General features: G+C 40.4%; 4 protein-coding genes across 4 annotated transcripts; 2 read left to right on the top strand and 2 right to left on the bottom strand.

Annotated features, from left to right (window-relative positions):
• Positions 1 to 236: 236 nt before the first annotated feature.
• znf687a (zinc finger protein 687a) lies at positions 237 to 8,808 on the bottom strand. Its single transcript, XM_074683089.1, has 11 exons — positions 8,679 to 8,808; positions 6,245 to 8,178; positions 5,799 to 6,054; positions 5,517 to 5,704; positions 5,228 to 5,412; positions 4,238 to 4,414; positions 3,936 to 4,098; positions 3,577 to 3,816; positions 3,359 to 3,471; positions 2,383 to 2,485; positions 237 to 2,298 (listed from the first exon to the last, which is right to left on the bottom strand). The coding sequence occupies exons 2-11, from the start codon at positions 8,156 to 8,158 to the stop codon at positions 1,690 to 1,692; spliced, it is 3,948 nt and encodes a 1,315-aa protein (XP_074539190.1). The 5' UTR covers positions 8,159 to 8,178; positions 8,679 to 8,808; the 3' UTR covers positions 237 to 1,689.
• Positions 8,809 to 9,155: 347 nt separating this feature from the next.
• Positions 9,156 to 12,840, bottom strand: LOC141800828 (26S proteasome non-ATPase regulatory subunit 4-like). The gene is made up of 10 exons (XM_074683637.1): positions 12,768 to 12,840; positions 11,875 to 12,015; positions 11,676 to 11,790; positions 11,437 to 11,523; positions 11,162 to 11,230; positions 10,863 to 11,078; positions 10,463 to 10,571; positions 10,197 to 10,334; positions 9,712 to 9,767; positions 9,156 to 9,615 (listed from the first exon to the last, which is right to left on the bottom strand). The coding sequence occupies exons 1-10, from the start codon at positions 12,791 to 12,793 to the stop codon at positions 9,445 to 9,447; spliced, it is 1,128 nt and encodes a 375-aa protein (XP_074539738.1). The 5' UTR covers positions 12,794 to 12,840; the 3' UTR covers positions 9,156 to 9,444.
• A 1,580-nt stretch (positions 12,841 to 14,420) lies between these two features.
• On the top strand, positions 14,421 to 16,982 carry LOC141801148 (C-reactive protein-like). Its single transcript, XM_074684093.1, has 3 exons — positions 14,421 to 14,478; positions 15,918 to 16,020; positions 16,106 to 16,982. Exons 1-3 carry the CDS (start codon positions 14,421 to 14,423, stop codon positions 16,620 to 16,622), a joined length of 678 nt encoding a protein of 225 aa, XP_074540194.1. The 3' UTR covers positions 16,623 to 16,982.
• Positions 16,983 to 19,695: 2,713 nt separating this feature from the next.
• On the top strand, positions 19,696 to 20,613 carry LOC141801210 (C-reactive protein-like). Its single transcript, XM_074684179.1, has 3 exons — positions 19,696 to 19,753; positions 19,926 to 20,028; positions 20,118 to 20,613. Exons 1-3 carry the CDS (start codon positions 19,696 to 19,698, stop codon positions 20,611 to 20,613), a joined length of 657 nt encoding a protein of 218 aa, XP_074540280.1.
• The last annotated feature ends 1,359 nt before the right edge of the window (positions 20,614 to 21,972 follow it).

Raw genomic sequence — 21,972 nt, 5'->3', positions numbered from 1 at the left:
TTTTTTACTAACAAACAGGTTAGCATTGGATAACCTCCTGAGTAGTTAACACAAGCATCAGTGGGCCACCGGCAGCTGCAGCGCATCAAAGGGAGAGTTGCTCTAAAAATCAGCTGAGTGTACAGATATTAGCTCTTTTACTGATCCTGATGTCAGATCCAAGAGTCAGTTTCTCATTACATCAGCTGTTTGCAAAGCAAAAAAAATGTGTATTAAGGATAAAAACACAGCACTTAAACCATTAATCTCTTCATACAAAATACAACAGATACACTAAGTAGACTCCTGTCAGTGAGGATGAACTGAAAATAAAGAATTTATACATATACAAATGTTCTGTTTACAATATTTCCATAAAACCTGGTTAAGTCATGAAAAGAGGAAAGTCATATTTTTAACTTCACCCAAACCCCGAAATGTAACAACGACCCAAAGTGTAATTTAAGAAATGTAATAACACCCAGAATGTAGTAACTTTCGCCAAAACATGTTACATTGGGGTCGTCGTTACATTTCAGGCTCTAACAGGTCACACAGAAGATGAGTGATTATGATGTAAATACAGTACACTGCACTCAGGGAATCAAAAGTTTATCTCAGTTTTACAGCATTCACTAGAAACTGAAGACACTTTAGTGAAGGCTTAATCAGTTCGACAAGTAGAGTTTTTAGATCACATTCTACTCTTTCACAGAGGTATTAATAATGAGTTAAAGTTACACACAGAGCCTTGAAATTGCTCATAAAAGTTGTCACTAGATTTACCAACAGGAGCAAACGTCTGTTAGAGAGACAAAAAACTGACAGAAATGTGAAACTTGACGGGAAATAAAATCCAGTCTTGGTTTTGTTCTAAAATATTTTTCATATACACACAAACACAACATAAAAAATAAAGAAACAAGATGTGTTAAAGTCTAAGCTAGAAAACCAGGTGGTTAAAGTCTTTTATTAAAATGTGCCCTGGTGTCAGATTCCTCAAGCACGGCAAGAAAAGCACAAAATTAGGAATTCTGACTTCTTACAAGTATTTGAAAAATATCAAGTCTCGTTAAACTATCAGTCTTGTGACGACTTAATTAAATACAAGTCAACAACTGAATTTGAAGACTAATCTGAAAGATCTGCTCTGTTTGCTGGTGCATTTTTAGACCTGACTTAAAAAGAGTTTAAAAACAAATGTGTTTTAATTTCTCTGTGGATTATCCTGATTTGTCAAAGTCTAACGTTGGTAGTTATAAAAGATGCAAGTTTTCATTGTGACCCATTCACTAAGTGTTTGAGATCATAAGTTTAAAGTAGTGAATCTACGGTCTATGGTGAACAAGAAGTTTAAAGTTTGTACACTTAGGAGTCACCTGAACATTTGCTTTATGGTCATTTTTCCTCTACAGTAAAACAAATCAAAGATCTTCACAGAGAAATACCTTGGTCGCATGTTAAAGATCCATCTAATGTAGGGTGAGAATATTAAATCAACAAAGGACACATTCCACGGTCTGCTCACATTCATTAAAACAGCTTTTTATCACAGCAGGATTTGGTTCCATCAATCACAGTAGCACACTATTATTATCTGTCAAATTTACTCCACACGTTCCACACAAATGAACCCCAGTTCACTCATCTTTGGCTGAACTTATGCATAGGTATAAAAACTTGAGAAGTCGGTATCTACTTCGCCACCTATTAGATTGTTTTTCCTGCGTTTCTGGCACTGATAAAAGCCATACCATGAGTTCTGAAGTGTGTATTTAGATCTGATGCTTTTTCAAACTGTTTCCCACAAACTCTACAAGTCAGCGAGCCCTCTTCTTCCATCCCTGGAGCCACAGATGACGGCGATGCTGGAGCTGAGCCATCCAGAGAACTCTTTTCCTCTTGGCTCCTCTTGTTACCAGGGGAAGAAGCTGGATGTGCGCTCACAGACTGCTGCTTGTTTTCAGTGAATGCGTTTCTGATTTTGTGTGTGATGAAGCGATGGCGTGCCAGTGAGGAGGTGGATGTGAAGCAGGTGCCGCACTGTTGGCACTGCTGACCGCCGCCCTCCGCCCCTCCTCTCTGGTGCTGGCTGATGTGCTCGAGGAACAACGCCTGGTCCTCTGTGGTGAAGCCGCAGGGGGCACAGCGGAACCCAGACTCAGAAGCAGAGGAGTGAGAGGACTGCAGCTTCTTCACCGGACTCACCCCGTCTGCTGACTCCTCGTCCGGCTCCTTCTTCACAGCGCTCCTGCGTCTCCGGCGAGTCCCCAGATTGCTGTCGTGTTCAGATGAACTATCTGCCCCATCCCCGCTCGCCTGACATCAAAAGAAATCTAGTGTTCAAGAAGTTGGTGGGAAGTGTTTTATATGTGAAGAGAAAACGCCCACAGTGCGCCTTACCATCGACATGTTCATGCTGTCTGCGTCCAGGCTGTGTCTCAGCTTGACATGTCTCTCCAACAACGCTCTGCTGCTGAACGTTTTCTTGCTCTCACTACAAAACCTGAGAAAACAGAAACAATAACATCTGCAGTTATTCCAGGAAATCTTCAGGAGTCTGTTAAAGCTGGCATAACTCAAACTTGAGAATGTTTCTGCTAAATTAATTTTCTTCATCCTCCTCCACAGCAGTGTCGTTTTCTGTAAGTCAACCACACAGAATCCTTCAACCGGAGAATTAAAGGGGACATATTACGCAAAATCCAGTTTTATATGGTGTACCAACATAAATATGTGTCTCTGTCGTGTCCATAGACTGTAAAAAAATTGGACGTCCGCTTGATCGGCTTGAGGTGAGGTCACCACAAAAAACTGCTCCCCCTGGTGGCTGGCTGCAGTATAGGTTAAAATATCTGGTTTTCCAGTCATTCCAGATGGGCTGTAGTCAAACTTTAAAAAGAATTAATACACCTCGTAGAAAAGTTTCTTATGTCCGATTGTTGTGGTGATTTGAAGATATTATTTGGCTGTCTTGTATTCTAGTCCCCTTTTTTTCTAAAAAGTTTCGTTTTCATTAGTTACAAAAGGTTAAAAACAAGGTTTTATGTAACGATAAACAATAATTGACAGGTGCTGTTCTTGTGTATTTTTTTCAGGGATTGTAAAATATGTCGGGAGGTAGAGTCAAGAAGTGATTAGACTCTCGAAAAAATTTTTTTATTATTTTTGTCACCCAGCTCCTCTCAGATTCTCCCAGAACCCCTCATCGTCTCTACTGTGCAGACTCTGGCTGCAAACTGCTACAACGGCTGTGCCTGTGACGGGGGTATTTTGGCTTCAAAACCGTACAATGATCAACGGCGGAGCCACGCTGTCCACTCTTTATACAGTCTATGGTTAAAACAGAGATTAAACTTGCAGAATATGTTAAACTCACTTGCAGCGAAAGCTTCGACCGGTGACTTTATGTTTGTCTCTGATGTGACGTCTCATACTGGAGGTGGTGGTGAACGAGCTGTCACACTTGTTACACGGAAAATTTTTCAGGATCTGCACAACACAAGCACATAATTAACATTCATATCCCACGTTTCAAACAAACAAATCTGGTCGTCCTGGAAGCCTCATGCTAAGTAGAGATGAAGACTCCCACACCCTGCCATGTTGTTGAGCCATGTGGGCAATGTAGTCCCCTCGATCTGAGTACTGCGCATGGCAAGGCGCACACTTCCACCCAGATGGGGCCTTCGTCCTCTCTTTCTTAACTTTGTCCTCTTTGTCTTCATCCATCCATTCCTTCCCATCTGAGCTCTCTGACTTCAGAGCAGGTTGAGAACGAGAGGAAGAAGCTGGAGGTGAAGACAGCTCCTTTTTTAAAACCAGGGTCTTATGGGTCTGAGAAAACAGGGAGAGTAGTTTGATTAACAGAGCTCAGAAAACAGAGCGTGATTTACAGTTGATTCAATGTTTCTGTTTGTCTGCTTTGACATTTGATATTCCAAAAACGTGTGTACCTTGTAATGATCCAGGAGGGAGTTCCTCTGAGAAAACAGTTTGGTGCACTCAGGGCATTTAAACACCTGCACCTTTTGATTGGCTAGATGGGTGTCAAAGTGGACGTAGAGCAGGGGCTTGTTTGAAAAAACTGTGTCACACATGACGCACTTATAAATCAACCTGTGAGAGAATAAGAGGTTAGGTCAGCTGATAAAAGGATAAACGGGTGTCCTCATGAGTAAAAGAGATATCTGTGTGTGTGTGTGTGTGTGTGTGTGTGTGTGTGTGTGTGTGTGTGTGTATGTGTATGTACACGTACATTGTCTGTCCCTCGGTCACTGTGGGGTGCTGGGAGCTGATGTGGCTCTGTGTACTGGGAGCAGATTTGAAAGCCATGGGACAGCTGGGGCACTTGTGGAACATATCACAGTGAGCCTGTTGGATGTGGGACTTCACCGAGTTCAGGCCTCCAAACACCACCAGGCAACTGGAGCATCTGCAAGGAAAGAAAGACAGAGAAATTTGACACACTTAGTTTTTGATGATTAGGGTCTCAAACAAAATAAAAAGTAACAGTGGCTGGAAAACAGAAAGTATTACCCTGAAATGAAAAGACAAACACATAAAAAGACAGATGAAGAAAACACCCTTTGCTGGGACCACGGCTGCTACACATTAGGGATGGGCACGAGTAATCCAGTACTCCAAAACCTGCCATTGACCCCATTATTTGAATAACATTTTTTTATCCCTGCACCTGTGCAAGTGCTGCTTTTAGCGACATAACTTGAAAACACACAGCTTTACATGTGTGACCCAAGAAAGTTATCGACAGGATACAAACGTACGACTTCTTCAGCCAAGGCTTCAGCACACCAAGCCAGATTTCAGCAAAAATAACTGTTTTACGGCAGCTACGGCTAGTCTCTAGGAACATGTTATCACACCGAAAGCAAAAGCATAACAAATACAGAACCTTCTGCTACACCTGTGACATGTCAGTCAAGAAAAGTAGGGATGAATACCTAGTCACGGCCACAGCGAACAACATCTACAAGAGTGGAAAAATGTATGTAAAGACTAATTTTACAGGCTGGAAGGTCAGTGTCCAACAGACCCTGTTTTTGTGTACAGTTAAAATAAAAGCAATCTGTAAATATCTGTTCATTAGATATTAGGAGTATTTGAATATAGGAATCACTGTAAATTCCCATCCCTAATTACATCATAACAAACAGCATCTCTGTGAGTATCAAGCAGCATCAAGCAGTTTTGGACATTTATTTTATCAAACAGGGAGGTGTCCCACCTGTAACCGATGCGACGTGCAAAGTGCAAACAGCTCTCATCTAGATGTGTTTGAAGCAGAGGCTGCTTGGTCGTGCCTCCACACTCTGGGCACACATGAGGAGGGCAGCCTTGGTGGATGCGTTGATGAGCTGCTGCACTGCAGCTGTTGGGCAGGAGCATGGGAGGAGAACACTCTGTGCATGGCTGGAAATAAATAGTACGAGATAAATCGAGTACAACTTAACTTCCGCACCATTTGGAAACTAATATCTAGTTTCTTTTTCTCCCCTTCCTCTAAAAAGACTTACTGTGGTTTGGGCTGCTTTGACTTCCTGGAAATGCTCAGCCACTTCTTCTTTGGAGCTGAACTGAGCCTGACACTCCGGGCACTTATTGCTGATGTACTGCGCTGCCTCTGCTCTCTTGTTGGGTGTTAATTTACTTGGTGAGAGTGTTTGGTTTGAGGCGATGTTGCCTAAAGATGATGCTGATGCTCCTGAAGAGACGAACAAAAGAAATGGAGCCTGAGGAATTAGAAACACTCGAAGACATGAACCACAACAAGTAAAGAGGAGAATTCGCCAACGAACCAATAGCCGTGGCTTCCTGCTGGCTAATCATCTGCTCCACAGGTACCGGTTTCATGACCAGGTGTGAACACTGCATGATCAGGCCTTTCTCCTTGTGCTCTCGGGCATGTAAAAGCAGGCTGCACTTGTTGAAGAAGGCCAAACGCTTGGCGCAGTGATTACAGGTCACTTCGATCCTCAGGGAGCGGCGAGCGTAGTGTCGCACTAAACTCTGTTCCAGTGCGAAGGCGTCACCACATTCCAGACACCGGTAGCCCTGCAAGTACATCAAACATTCAGACTCTTACATGTGAAAACATTATTAGAATAAAATAAAATAGCACTTTCTAGTCATTGTTGCAACAATGAAAGGCAGTTCTTTACAACAGCAGATAATAAAACTATTTTTTTATGTTAAGTTATATTACTAATTGTTTTGCATGGTGGTGGTAAGAAAACAAGCGTACCTGTGCAGGTAGAGGAAGGCCCCACTCAGCAGGTAGAGGGGAACTCAGGTCTGGTTTGTAGCTGGGCAGCAGGTTCTTGTTGTTAAGGATCTTGTTGAAAGCCTCCACCAGGTTGGTCTGACTCTTCGATATGGTCGCCCCTGTGCTGTTAACTATGGAAGCAGGTCTGCTGCCACTTTGAGGCGGGAGCAGTGGTGCTGAAGCAGAAAGCGCTGTCCCACTGTACACACCTCTTGTAGCCAGGCTGCGAGCACCAATCGCCCCTGGGGTGACTTTAGGAAAGGTGACAGAGACCGAAGGAAGGGCTACGGTTTTAGTGATGCTGACAGCTGTGGGGGAAACTTTGTGCTGGGCTTCAGATAAAATTTTGTCTTTGTTATCCAGAGGCAGCTGAGAATGTTGTGCCAACTCCTTCTTGGATCTTGTGTTGTGACGCTCTGGTGAAGGTTTTGAAGCGCTCACGCCCTTGATGGTGGTTCTTACACCTTTCTTGGGTGCAGCACCAGTCACTGTTCTTGTAATGCTTCCTGTGGATGTTTTAATTTTAACCTTAAGGGGACGCAATGGAGTTGAAACAGCCTCTGTAACATCAGCAGTCAGGTAATCCTTACAGTCGGCACCACTGCTCCCCTCAGTTAAATTCTCACCTTCTTCCATCTTTTCTTCACCCAAATCTTGAGGATCTCCAGAACTTTCTTCTTCTCTTGACTCAACTTCCATCATTTCCTCTTGCTGGTGACCATTCCTGTGATTTGCAGCCATACTTGATGTCTCAGCACAATCGTGGCTGCTGCTATTATTGGGGACAGCAAGACCTGTCTCACTGGGTGGTGGGCTCTCAGGCGAGTCCCTCTCATCAATAACATGCTCAAAGTATTTCTCCTCCTGCACTGATCTGGGGTCTGTGCTGACAGAGGGCTCACCCTGGGGGCTCTTTGGCTGCAGGGCTGAGGAGGGATGACTGGACAGGGTAGGGAGCTCCTTTTCCACAAGTTGGGGTTTGGGATTTGCAGGTGCAAGAGAAGGAAGAGGAGGCGGATGGGACGCTGAACTGGATGTGGACACAGGAGACTCAAACAGCTTGGGCCGTTCTCTTACTCTACGTCTGACATTTGGAGGGGAAGACATTTCAGATTCTGGGCTCTCCTGGATAACTAGTGGACCTCCCAAGTCTGGCTCAGAGTCACTTTCATCTGAGTGCATAACAGTCCGAAGAGTCCTGTTTTTCGGTGATGAGGGGGGAGATGGATTGCTGATGGGATAAGTTTTATCCTCCTCTGGGGATGAAGGAGGGTGAGGGCTGATGGAGTGTTGGCGTGGGGGAGTGGAGGAGTTGAGACTGACCCTTGCAGAAGGCTGAAGGCGTAAATGAGGCTTCAAATTGTTCACATCAGTTGAGTCCTGGCCTGATCCAACCCCAGCTCCTCTACCACTCTGATCCTCTAGGGTGATCTGTGTGCATGGTATTGGTGGAGAACATGGCTCTGAGCTGGATGGTCCCCGTTCCTTGGGGATGGGATCCTCAACTCCGTTGGCAATCAGGGATTCATGGGCATCAGCAGGCATTTTGGGACCAAAATGTGATGTGCTGTCACTAAACTTAACTTTTACCTGAGGGTTTAAACCACTGCTTGAGGAATTATCTGTTTTATTCTTTACAGGCTCCTTCGCATCTTCAAAAGACTCAGACTGAACTTTGTTCTTCACAATGACACTGACCACTGGGGGTTCACTGTGTGAGGCCGAAGGGGAGGGAAAGCATAAAGGAGATCCACTCTTTCCCTCATCACCATCAGTGCCTTCGTCATCATGGTCTTCCTCAGGACTTGATTGAATGGCCTCTTTTGCATCAATGTCAGGGATGTCGAAAGCTGCCAGTAAATCATCAAAGTCTGGGGTCTTCATGTCCCCCATTGCCAGCACGGGGCTCAAATCTAACAGGGCAATAAAAGTCACAGCAGTTTTTACAATGTGTCATGTACCAGTATAAGTTTTTTTTTTTTCCACGATGGCACAGTCAATGTTAATGATTCAGAACAGTTAATCTAAACTTGACAAAATGGCACAGCTGAGCCTCAAACATGACTGTCTCGTTGACATAAAAAACGTTACAGCTGATGTTACATTCGGTCGAGTATAACGACAGGGAGCAGTGAGTCTTTCAGTGGCTCTGGGTTTACTGATAACGACTTAGCAGAGACTTATTCTGCGTGTCACTTGTCATGTTGCAACAAGTGGGTCCTCTGGATGGCACTCAGCTAAACTTTAGCATCTCTGTTAGCTTTGCTAACGTCAACTTTTCTCAAGTCGTCTAAAAAACGATTTCGGCCATACCAGAGCTAGTCAGTGAAACATAAAATTAACCATATTTCATGCGTTTCATGGCTCTTAAGTTTGCAGAAAGACTGAAACGTGATTTATTAGTTTTATTTACCTGCTAGTTTGAGAAGTTAGTTCCGGGCTAATTTTTCAGGCGCACAGTTTTCTCGTCATCAAATGCGACAATGATTTCCCACGAGCCTCCAGGTCCTTCAATTTCAGACTGACTAGATTCACGATTCATCACAACAGTCTACGAGTATCACGCAAATTTACGGTACAACAAAGACAATAACGTTTGTTACATTGATCCCCTGTATTATCTTTTCAAAAAAAGTTTTTACATCACGAACGGCATCCGCTATTTTGGAGAGTTACAATGATTAATTTTATGGCTTTTTGGTCTGAGCTTACTAGGTATATGTATCTATGTTGAGAAAGTAATGGTCATATAAATATTTTGTTGCCAATTTTTAATTTGGTCTGAATGTGATGAATCATGTTCTAATACTGGAATCATGTTCATTTTTGATTTGAAAAAGCAATAATGCTAAGGATTCAATAAGCCATTTAACAAAACATTCACTACTTTGAAATCTCAAAATTTATTAAGTCAGCACTGTTATTGAGTGATTACATTACAAAAGTTCCAAAGTGAGCATTACTGCTTCACACAAAAAGAAATTCCAACTGAGACAAACTATGGAACATAAAGTATGAAATTGTTTACAGGTGACAGCTTACACAGCCACATAAACCGAAGATAAACAAATGGGTCCTGTTGAAGAGAATGACAGCCTTACTGTGGAAAAAAATACATGCAAAGCAAGTCTGAGGTCTTGTTTTCATTTATCATGTATTAAGTTCCTCTGATTGGATGTTTATTTCTTTTTCTCCTCATCCTTCTTGGTGTCAGGTTTGGAGCCTGTCTGGGAAGCCAGAGAGCCCATGGCGTTACGAATGGCTTCATTGTTGGGGTCAACCCCTGGAAGGTTTTCTAGCACACTTTGGAGAAACTCTGGATCCTGCATAACATCGTAGTCCTCTTCATCCTAGGTGCAGAAAAAATATTCTTGTGGTTCATCATTAACAAACACTTTGCTATCACATGAAAAATCAAAAAAGAACTCCTGAAGGTTTGAGCTTACCTTAGCCTTACTAGAGTCAACATCAGCTCCTGTGTCCATATCCTCAGCACCAAATTCTGCAGGCAACATTCATCAGATATAAAAAAAAATACAAGTATTTGGGCAGTAGTTTTCGTTATATTAGCAATTGATGCAAATAGGAAATGTACAAACACAGACCACTAAGTTTTCAAAAAGGTGCACCTATTAAATTTTTTTCAGCTTATCTAATCTGCAGCAAAAATACTTTTTAAAGCCATAAAGGCAAATTAAAAGTAAAAGAAACTCTATTCTAAAATACTGAAACCATTTTATTTTGTCTAAAAATCTTCCACTGTGAGCCAAAAAAGTACTGATGGATCCAACTATTACTTAAAAGAATTGGAAGAGCTTTAAATGACTCTGCTACCTGCTTTGCACATTTTTTAATGTGACAAATACTGGATTTCAGTTTGGCAACAGGCTTGCTTGTTAGTTGACAGGAAAGTTCAGAATCAGTGTTCAACCTGCTCCCGCTCCCTGCATGGACATCTGCAGAGCGTAGGCGATCTGCTCATCCTCTGTCATGCGGCTGAAGTCTGGCAGAGCAGGTGTGGATGATTCTGTATGTGGCACAGACATCTTCAACAGGGCTTCCTCTGACTCTGCAGAAGAAAGCGAGAAATATGCAGCGTGAACACAACCAGTTTGGCAGCTAAAAACTGTCAACACAAGATAGGCAGAAATTAGTATCAGTGATATCAAATTAAATAACAGGATTTTTTTTTCTAACCATCTGCAGTAGGTGAGGAAATGCCAGCTTCTGCAGCTGATGCAACAGCAGCTCTGCGAGCTTCATCTTCCTGGCGCTGTCTCTGCTCCTCCATGGACACTCGCAGAGCCTTTTTGAAGAAAGAAAGAAAGAAAGAAAGAAAGAAAGAAAGAAAGAAAGAAAGAAAGAAAGAAAGAAAGAAAGAAAGAAAGAACAAGTAGAGGAAAGAAAGAAAGACAACAGAAATACTTTAACGCTCAAAAAATAGATTAACAGGAGTAACAAAAGCAGCCAAGATACATTAAAAAAAACAGCGACCGTTAACCCCTCAACATCAAAACATAAGACAGTTTGCTGTTGAAATGATGATAACTATATGACATATTCTAGTTACTGTAGCATCTTTTGTCTTCTCTCTTACCAAAGCCAGCTCTGGGTCAGCACTGGGATCCACTCCAAACTCAAAGTCACTGGCACCCAGTCCCAACACTGCACCTCCCTCTCCAGCCAAGATGGGTGAGGAAAGTAAGGCATCAGCCAGGCTGGGTCCTGGAGGCACTGTGACTAGGTGGGAGCCAGCACCTTCTTTGCCATTCAGTGTGTTGATGAACGCTGTTAGCTTCTCTGTGTTAGCTTCCTGTAAGAGCAAGGAAGACTGAGGGTAAGCATGTATAAAATAACAAACGTGAAAGAAAGTGTTTAGCTTTGGTAAATACTGACCTCTTCTCCAAAGTTAATGACATCCACACTGACTTTTTCCTTCTTTAGACGCTTTGCCATTTTGACGAGCTGCAAGAATAAACAATGTCGGTAGAAAAAAACATCAGGGGAATAAGACAAGTATGATCATAGTTTTTACGTAAGAAAAATCTGCAAAACTATGTAATGTAAAAAAAGAAAGCTGAACAACAAGTGGACAAAAAATGACACAAAGTTAGCCACATACAAAACAAAGATCATTAAAACAGTCTAACATGAGCCACATCTTGACTTACATCTTTTTCATTGTCCTCCACTGGACTGCCGACAAAAGCAATAATGCGCATCTTGTGGTTTTTACCTTGACGGTGCTTCAGTGCCAGCTACAAAAAGATACAAAGCAAAAAAGAAAGACTAAGTGACAAATTTATATCTTTGAATATCTAGGACAATAGAACTTTCCAAAAAGGCATTTAGGAACATTTTTCCTGTTAGAAAATCAAAACACAAAATATGTACTGAATCACAAACTTACATGTGCCACCCTGATGCCAGTGCAGAAGCTGATGTTCCCTCGAGGCTGCACAGCATGCAGCTTTGACAGTATCCTGCCTGTGTCTGGAGTCAGTGTGGTCAGCACTTCACAGTTGCTGCAATAAGACACGGGACACGTTTTATTGTATGTTGAATTGATGATACTGTCAGAAAATTTATTAAAGCTCTGTGCTTCTTACTTTGCCATGGTAATGAGGCCAACATTGTTTTCAGGGTTGCTACGTGTCTTTGAGTGGCAAACTATATTAACTGCATCCTGTTGAGCCTGCAGCCTGGTGGGCAAGAAGTCTCCATTGCGCATGTACTCACTGTTGTCCACACTTGGAGAAAAAATGGGAAATACTAGTCACAACTTAGGCAAATGATTACATTACATATACAGTCTGTATCCGCATTGGTTGTTATAAGCCAAGACTCAGCATTACAATATGTACGTGAACACGTAATAGACCCCGCCATACTTCTGGAGAATGATAATGATACAGGTAACTCATCAAGCAGAAATTCCAAACGTTATTGATTAAAAAATCTTTAAAGTGATCTCAAATCAAATTTCAGTGTGCTATAAATCATACGACAAGGTTGTCACTGTCGATGCCGTTGCAGAGAGAGTCAAAAATTACAATCTAAACAGCAAAAACGCCACAAAAGATCCCATTTGATCAGTTGTTTTGAGTATGTCATGGGCTAGGATTCGTTAGCCAGCTAATGCTAAAGCGTCAAAACAAAGCCAGCTTCACCTAGATGGAAGAGTAATTTTGATTGAGTATCCGGGCTCCAAAATAAAAAAGTTAGAGACGAAACATTCGTATGCTTTAATATCACATGAGACGATCGACGGCCACAGACTTTAACAACAGACAGTGAGCTCTGGCTTGCTAACGTTAGCTACGTTACAGAGTGACTCAGGCAATTGACAGAGCATCTTCACTTAAAAACCAAGCAATGAAAGACAGACAAAAGTCACGACAATTGAAGCATCAAGATGGGTACATAATCCATCAATCTGCGGCTTGTTAGGAACAAAATAGGTCTTTTAACATTGACTTTTAATATATTTTTAATCTCTTACCAGACCATTGTGCTTTCGAGCACCATCTTGACGTCTGAGGCTAATACGTCATCACCAGGGCTTATGGGTAATGCTGTCTGTTTATAGAGAAGGGAAAAAAGTAATAACTAATTTACATTTCTTATTATAAATACGGCATGCAGCAGTGCTTATAAATTAAAAACAAAGATCAAACAATAAAACAATATTTTATTTACTTTCCTATAAGATATTTTAATTTTAGAACAAGTTTTGTAAGCAGACCTGTGGAGCAGACTCACAGTTGAGCAGAAACTAGCCATCATTGGAATTTGTACGTCATAATTTTTAAAAACATTTCACTACAACATAAACCAGCTCTTCCACAGTAAAAGAAAAAAAAAAAAAGACTGCTGGAGTTCTGAATCAAGTAAAGGCAATGTAGCAAGGTCAGCATCATCCACTGAAACTGTCGAGTATTTTCAACAGTGAACTAGTTATTCACCAAAATATAAAACATGTGATAACTGACCACATGTTGTGTCACCCTCGACAAGATTTTGCATTTGCTGTTTGGTTGGAAAAATAATACAAAGTTTTCTGTGATGACAGCAGAACAAACAGTCATCTCAAATGAAATTGGGGCCAACAGCTTAGAACCAGAGTGTCTGGGTTAGGGTTAAAGGGAGACTTTTTCAAGATCACTTCTCAAGGCCCTTTAATTACTGGACAGGTTACCATCATTTTTGGTCCAGACAGCTTCCAGTAGTATTTTTTATTTGATCTTACTTTTTTATTTTTTTTTTATAATTATTTCAGATAAGTCTGTTAAATCACAGTTTAAAAGCATTTTTTAATGTTTTTTTCATTCATAATTTATTTGTCAGTTTCCAGAGTGGCCATTGTGAGTTTTTTTTCTTTATTATAAGTGTACAACCAACTTCCACATGTGTATCTTGTCATAGTCTTATAAGAATAAAAAAAAATTAAAAAAAAATTGGCAAATACTTTTGAAGCCATTAAAAAACTGCTGGAGTTCTGAATCAATTAAAAGAAGTAATGTGTCAAATAATCAGCACCATCAAAAGAGAACATCAAGTATTTCCAAGAGTTAACACGGTATCTACCAAAATATAAAACATTTGATAACTGACCATGTGCTGTGTTATTCAACTTTGCTGTTTAGTTGTGGTTGGGAAATAGTCCATAGTTCTCTGTGATGAAAGCAGAACAAACATTTCTCTCAAATGAAATTGGCACCAACAGCACAGACCCAGAACGTCCACACTTCTGAACAGGAGCTGGCAGCCAAGGTAAAATAAGCTTTACTACATCTGTACATCTCGAAGTCAGTATCTCCAAAGGTTCAGACTTGTTTGCTAATTATCTGTTTCTTCATGCTGCTTGAAGCTTGAACATTTTTGTAAAGTTACTCTCATATCTACACTGTATGTGTGTATGTTTCTTGTGTTAAAGTAAAGCTTTTTCTTTGCCATATTTGTTGATGTTTAACAGTAACACCTGAACCGATTTAGTCTGGTTGAGGAAAGAACTTGTGCTTAGGACCTGTAAATGCTCCTTAAGACAATGATTTAAAGTTTTGCTGAGGTTAATGATCTGATTTCATTACCATACAAATACAGGGAAAAAAACTATTTGCTATTATTATTGATATGTTGACTATTTTAAATTCAGATGGAGAGACTCTTTATTTTCATGTTGATGTTGGCAACTTGTTGTGCAACACCCAAAGGTATGTCAACTTTTTAACACAGGTTATGATACTGGATATTATTTAACAAAAAAAAACACTTAGAACTGTGATACGTATGCATACAGTTACAAGACAAAATATAAAAACCCTTTGGGATTACCTGGATTTCTGCATAAATTGGTCATTATATGTGCTCCAATATTTATCTTAGTCACAAGAATAGACAATCATGGTCTGCTCAAACAAATATTACAAAAACAGTTTTGTGTTTTCACATTTTTTTTTTTCTTTTTAAACATCAAGTTAACATTCACAGTGCAGGGTGGAACAATGATGTGAAGCCTTGGGTTTGATATTTGGTTGACCCTCATTAGACAGCACTAACCTCAACCAACCAGAAGCCGCTTTTGGTAGATCTCCACCGCAGTAGAGCTGAGCCAATCATCTGGTTTACTGGGGAATACTTAGTGCAAAAGTGGGGCAACAGATGCACATTTTGTTGAAAGACAGTCAGTAGATACAGCAGATTGAGCAGCACAAGCACAACACAGTGGTTCACGACAATCGTAACAATGTTACTGTTGTCCTGTTGTATGCTGGCTTACTGTTTACACGGCAACAATGTCGGCAGAGTTTCAGAAAAATCCCACTCTGGAGGAAGTTTTCAAAAGTTTGCGTTTTAGGTCGGCTGAAACGCCGTTTCTGCATTAACGCCAGGCTGAAATGCAACAAAACTTTTGCATTTCAGCCTCGAACCATTGTCATGTAAACAGCCCCTTTGTGTCCCTTCTTTCTTCCACAAACACAGTGTGGTGTGTTCCTCTCACACACAGTTCAAATTTGGTTTCACCTGTCCACAGAATATTTTGCCAGTAGTGCTGTGGAACATCCGGGTGCTCTTTTGCAAACTTCAATGTGTAGAAAATATATGTATTTTTGGACAGCAGTGTCTTTCTCTGTGCTGTCCTCCTTTTGTAAATTCATCAGCAGAGATGTTTGCACTAGCCAGAGATTTCTGTAAGTCTTTAGTGAACTCTCCAGGATTCTTCCACACCTCATTACGCAGTGTCAGCTGTGCTCTTGCAGGCATCTTTGCAGGACTTGGGAAGGTAGTAGCAGAGCTGAACTTCCCCCACTTGGAGACAGTTTGTCTTACCACAGACTGATAATCACCAAGGTTTTAGAGATACTTCTGGAACCCTTTCCAGCTTTATGCACATCGACCGTTCTTGCTTGTAGGTCTTCTGAAAGCTCTTTGTGTTGTAAGCTGATTGTGTTAGTCTTTTGTTGTGACTTGGATGAAGATCAGAGCACAATTTATGAAAAATTATGCAGAATCCATGTAGGCTACTTCCAAAGGGTTCACATACTTTTTCTTGCACCTGTATTATGATCACAGGACATAACATTAATACTTTTATTGGTGTGCATGCTCTGTCCTCCTGTGATCTTTTTTGTTTAATTTCTCTCTTGTGCAGATATGACAGGGAAAGTTTTCGTGTTCCCCAAAGAGACTCCCAGAATTCATGTGAAACTTCTCACCACAAGAACAGAGTTCCACTCTGTGACCGTCTGTATGAGGTAACTAACCTGATGTGTCACAAGCCTATTGTAAACGGTAAAAAAAAAGTTACACCAGTTTCTAACAGCAAGCATGTCTGTTCAGGTTCATGACAGATCTCTCCAGGAACTATGGACTCTTCTCTTTGGCAACACCATCATTCAGCAATGCATTTGTCCTCTTTAAGACCGATGATGATGATAATATCAGGATGCATGCTTTGGATGGGGGCACAGACTTTCTATCACTGTCTTTTCCCCCTAACACATGGCACTCTATATGTGCCACCTGGAACTCTGAAAATGGTCTGGCTCAGCTGTGGATGGATGGTAAGCCGTCTATCAAGAGGTTCATCAAAACTGGACCCATCACAGGACCTCCCATTACAATTCTAGGTCAAGAGCAAGATTCCTATGGTGGAGGGTTTGATTCATATCAGAGTTTTATTGGTATGATTACAAATCTCCATATGTGGGACTATGTGCTCTCCAATGCTGAAATAAATAATTATGTAGAGAACAAACCATTTACTCCAGGCAATGTGTTTAACTGGAGAGCTTTGGAGTTTGAAAAGGAATGGGAATTGTACGTGGAAGACGAGTGTAATGTAACTATGTGTTAAACAGTGGATGATGAGGCACTCACAAATACTTGATTAATTGAGATCTCAAAACACGTTGGTATTTTATTTCTTAACATAATACTTACACACAAACATTTAACAGATTATCACAAAACACCAGACTGTAAAAATATGGACGTAGTACCTGTGATATCACCCATTTGTACTCAAAGCAAGATGAATGAATGAATGAAAGTTCTACCACATCTGTCAGCCCTGTGTCACTTGCCTGTTCTAGTTAATTTTTTTTAATGCAGTAATCACTTAAACTACAATATAAGTCCAATGTAAGTGTGTGTGCATTAAAGGTTGTCTGTATCTGTGTCAGCTCTGAGATTGAGTGGTATCCAGTCCAGGTTGTGCCCCGCCCCTCACCCTAAGACAGCTGGGATAGGTTCCAGCCACCCGTGACTCAGCACAGGATAAGCAGTATAGAAAATTTATGTTTTATTATTTTATTATTATTTATAATATTCCATGTATCACTGTAGATACAGTGTTCTCTATTTTGTATTTCTGTGTCTGTGAACCTTGAGCTGATTGTCTCATCTGTCCAAAGGACATTGGCCAAAAAGCTTTGTGACTCCGCAATATGCATTTTGGCAAATTCCAGTTTTACTTTTTTGTGATTTGCCTTCAACAGTAGTGTCTGCAATGTCTGTGTTCTATATTTTATGCATCAGTCTCACAACAGCAGGCCTCTCTGTGACAATGTTTGTTGCCTGGCTGGCATACTCACAGGACACAGTCAAACTGCCTACCAATGTAACTCTGTTTATCCAACAGGTGGCTCTTTTCTGCCATGGGTACAATACATTCCTATAAACATCAAATTGCCCCTTTTATTTCTTTATTTATATTTAGAAAGGAATATCAATAACAAGAGTATTAATACTAATTGTAGCAAACACTAACATTAAATGGCTTTGTCATTACATTGTGTCGTCAAGATGTTTTATTTGACCGAGTGTTGTTATGATGTGCTATGCTATGCTATGCATCGTTACCTTGCTTTGTTACTTTGTGTCATCTTGATGTGCCGTATAACAACGTCCTTATGCTTTGGTACCCTGGTGGCACTGGGCGCCCCTGTCCCAGCTTACCCTATCTGGTTGGCAGAGAGAACCTCCCAGCAAAGCTGTACCACTTCAGCTGTGCTCTACTGCTAATTTATTTTTCATGATTATTAACCTACAAACAAGTACAGTTTGAATAAAAGTTAAGATAAATAAGTTTATGCCTTAAATGATATGTATATAACAGTATATGCGCTCCTTTTCGCTCATTTCCACCACTGTTGGCAAAGTGTGCATCGCCGCTTTGATAACAGCTGGGATCAACTTTTTTTTGGTACTAGTTGTCTTCGTTTCAACCTCTTAACTTTCTTTTCTCTGGCAACCTGCTGTGGCTGTGCCTGCCTTGTCTGGGCCTTTGTGACTGGTCAGCTTTGTGCCTTGTGTCTGACATGACCACAGACCTCTTGCAGGATAGTGTCTTTGAGAGTCTCTGTCTTTATTTCAGCATCATGGCTTTGGGTGTTGCATGACTTGACATGAAGTTCACATTCCCCTCTGCTACTTTTGCTGCACGTACTGTTGGCCAGAAATGGCAAGTAAGTACAATTACTCCAGTACTGTACTTGAGTAGATTTTTCAGGTACTTTGTACTTTTACAAGCATTTATTTCTCTGACGATTTTATGTTTTGGTGACTTAAGACCAGCTCATCTGCAACTGTGCAACATTTCAGACTGGGGTGGCACAATGAGGGCGGTGACGTAGGTAGGAGTGGCCAGGGTGTGCACATGTACGTACTACCATTTATCCTCTTTAACTTCACTCTTCACTTTAACAACTATAAGTAACTATGATTGTATGAATATTACATTACAAAGAAGGATTTTAGTGCAAAAATGTATTATACATAGATGTGCATCAGCCAGTCTAGTAATATTTAGAGAAGTGCTGTCAGGCGATTAAAACAATTAATTGAATTAATTACAGCATTTGTAATTAATTAATCTATTTCATAACATTTTAATCTCATATGTGCTTAAAGTCCCAAAATAAAGAATTTGAATTCCAGGACGTTACAAAATTGTACTGCATGACAGCCACTAGAGAACCACAGTCATTTGTAACTTTCATGGTTTATGAACCACACCCAAACCAGAAACATTCACCATCAAAATGTGATAAATGGCTTCACTTTGCTCAGCTGTTAAAAAAAAAGACTGCTGGAGTTCTGAATCAAGTTAAGGCATCAACGTGACAAAGAATCAGCATTATTGAAGAAATATGTCAAGTATTTCCAACAGTTAACAAGTTAGCTGCAAAAAAATAAAAGATTTGATAACTGACTATGTGGTGTGTTATCCTTGATGAGATTCACCTTTACTTTTAGTTGTGGTTGGGAAATAGTCCATAGTTCTGTGTGATGAAAGCAGAACAAACATTTATCTCAAATAAAAAACCAACAGCGCAGAACCAGAGCGTCCACACTTCTGAACAGAAGCTGACAGCCAAGGTAAAATAAGCTTTACTGCATCTGTACATCTCCAAGTCAGTATCTCCAAAGGTTCAGACTTGTTTGCTAATTATCTGTTTCCTCATGCTGCTTGAAGTTTTGGACATGTTCTTAGAGTTACTCTATTTATTCCTTATTGGACTCCCTGTGTGTGTGTGTGTGTGTGTGTGTGTGTGTGTGTGTGTGTGTGTGTGTGTGTGTGTGTGTGTGTGTGAATGTGTGTGTGTGTGTGTGTGTGTGTGTGTGTGTGTGTGTGTGTGTGTGTGTGTGTGTGTGTGTGTGTGTGTGTGTGTGTGTGTTTGTGTGTGTGTAGAGTTCTTGTGTTTAAGGGAAACTTTGTCTTTGCCATATTTGTTGATATCAAACAGTAACACCTGAACTGAATTAGTTTGACTGAGGAAAAACCTTGTGCCTAAGACCCGTAAATGCTTCTTAAGATGATCCTTTCCAGTATTGCTGAGTTAAAGGGATTTTATTTCATTTCTATTTCAATACAGGAAAAAACTATTTGCTATTGTTATTGATATGTTGACTATATAAAATTTCAGATGGAGAGACTTTTTGTTTTCATGATGATGTTGGCAACTTGTTATGCAACACCCAAAGGTATGTCAACTTTTTAACAGGGGTTATGATGTACTGGATATTAAATAAAAACACAGTGCTGTGATACTTGTAAATAAAGTTATCACAGGACATTATATATTTCTAGATTTATCAGTGTGCATGCTCTCTCCTCCTGTGATCACTTTTGTTTGTTAATTTCTCTCCTTTGCAGATCTGACAGGGAAAGTTTTCGTGTTCCCCAAAGAGACTGCCACAGATCACGTGAAACTTCTGACCACAAGAACAGAGTTACAATCTGTGACTTTGTGTATGAGGTAACCAACCTGTTGTGTCATGAGCCTATTGTAAACAAAAAAAAAAAAAAAAATTACGACAGTTTCTAACTGAAAGCGTGTACGTTTAGGTTCATGACAGATCTCTCCAGGAACTATGGACTCTTCTCCTTGGCAACGACATCATTCGACAATACATTTATCCTCTTTAAGACCGATGATGATAATATGAGGGTCCATGCTTTGGGTGGGGGCACAGACTTTCTATCACTGTCTTTCCCCCCTAACACATGGCACTCTATATGTGCCACCTGGAACTCTGAAAATGGTCTGGCTCAGCTGTGGATGGATGGTAAGCCGTCTATCAAGAGGTTCATCAAAACTGGACCCATCACAGGACCTCCCATTACAATTCTAGGTCAAGAGCAAGATACCTATGGTGGAGGTTTTGAATTAAAACAGAGTTTCATTGGTATGATTACAAATCTCCATATGTGGGACTATGTGCTCTCCAATGCTGAAATAAATAATTATGTAGAGAACAATCCGTTCACCCCAGGTAATGTGTTCAACTGGAGAGCCCTGGAGTTTGAAATCACGGGGGCTATTTATGTGGAAGAAGAGTGAAGTTATGTAACTTTGTGTTAAACAGTGGACGATGAGGCATGTACTATCAAACACTTGATTAAACAAGATCTTAAGACACTTGAGTATTTTCCTTTGTAATACAATACCTACACAACAAACACTTCATAGGTTATCACAAAACACTGTAAAATATGGACGGAGTATTCGAGATGCACACATTCATAACCAGAGCAAGATGAATGAATGATTGAAAATCCTACCACATCTGTCAGCCCTGTAGCACTTGCCTTTTGAAGTTAGTTTTTTACACAGTGATTACTTAAACTACAATGCAAGTCCAATGTGAGTCAAGCCTTTGGTATTTCAGTCCTTGGCTGCTACCACTGAGGCATCTGTCACCTACAAGCTAGTGGTTTAATTTCCAAAACCTGTAGCATCACCTGAAAGAGCGAACTGTCTCAGCTGCCCTGAACTTCTTTAGCATTCCCATCAATAACTGTATCTGAGTATAACCACCATGGGATAAAAGACTGTTTTGAAAATGCCACAAGTTTGTACAAAGCTTCAGTGGGTTAAAGAGGTTCAAGGAAGATATATCGTCAATTCTGCAATATGAGTAAGACATAGAGAGGAGTGAAATTACAATACTCATGGGCCCACAGTGCCCCAGTAAACATTTAGTATACACAGTAAACATCAGTATGAAAATCAAGAGTATAGTATAAAAGAATATATTGAATATAAAAATATCTAAGGAGCAGGGGAAAATTTATGAAAAAAAATAGAGCACAACACAAGTTAAAAAAAAAAAAGAACAAATAAAAGTATGAGGACCAAGGCTCGTGGTGGTAACATTTTTACATTTTGTAGATGGCAGTGTAAAGTATGCAAATGACAATCCCAATGCTGCTTACAGTGACTAGGTGCTGCCCTGTTGTTTGTGGCTGCCTGTTGCAGCAGCTTTGCCTTCTTTATCAGTTCCTCGTAATTTTTCATCTTTTATTCATCATCTTTGTATTTGGAGGGGGTCATTACTTTGTGTGGTTCATTTGTTGGTCATGAATGCCAAACTGGTTTTGTCTTCAGTGATATTTTTTACCACTTTTTCTCCAGTGTTTATCAGGAGATCCTACATGAAACCATGGCCACACTGCAAAAACTGAAATCTTATAAAGTGTTTTTGTCTTGTTTTCAGTAGAAAATTCCTTTTAAGACTCAATATGAGCCACATTCACCTCATCAGTTCAGAAAATTGTCTTGTTCCAAGTTATTTAAAGACAAAAATGAGGTCTGAATATCTTGTAACCAGTAAAAAAAATCTGCCAATGGAACAAGAGAAAAGTTACTTGTATTAAGACATTATTGTAGTCTCAAGGAAATTTTCAAGCAATTTTTTCT

The sequence above is a fragment of the Halichoeres trimaculatus genome, unplaced genomic scaffold, assembly GCF_033239565.1.
Source record: "Halichoeres trimaculatus isolate MK-OKI-2021-1 unplaced genomic scaffold, fHalTri1.1 fHalTri1_scaffold_12, whole genome shotgun sequence".
NCBI lineage: Eukaryota > Metazoa > Chordata > Actinopteri > Labriformes > Labridae > Halichoeres > Halichoeres trimaculatus.
The sequence above is the reverse complement of the archived record's forward strand: the minus strand, read 5'-3'. Positions and strand labels throughout refer to the sequence as shown.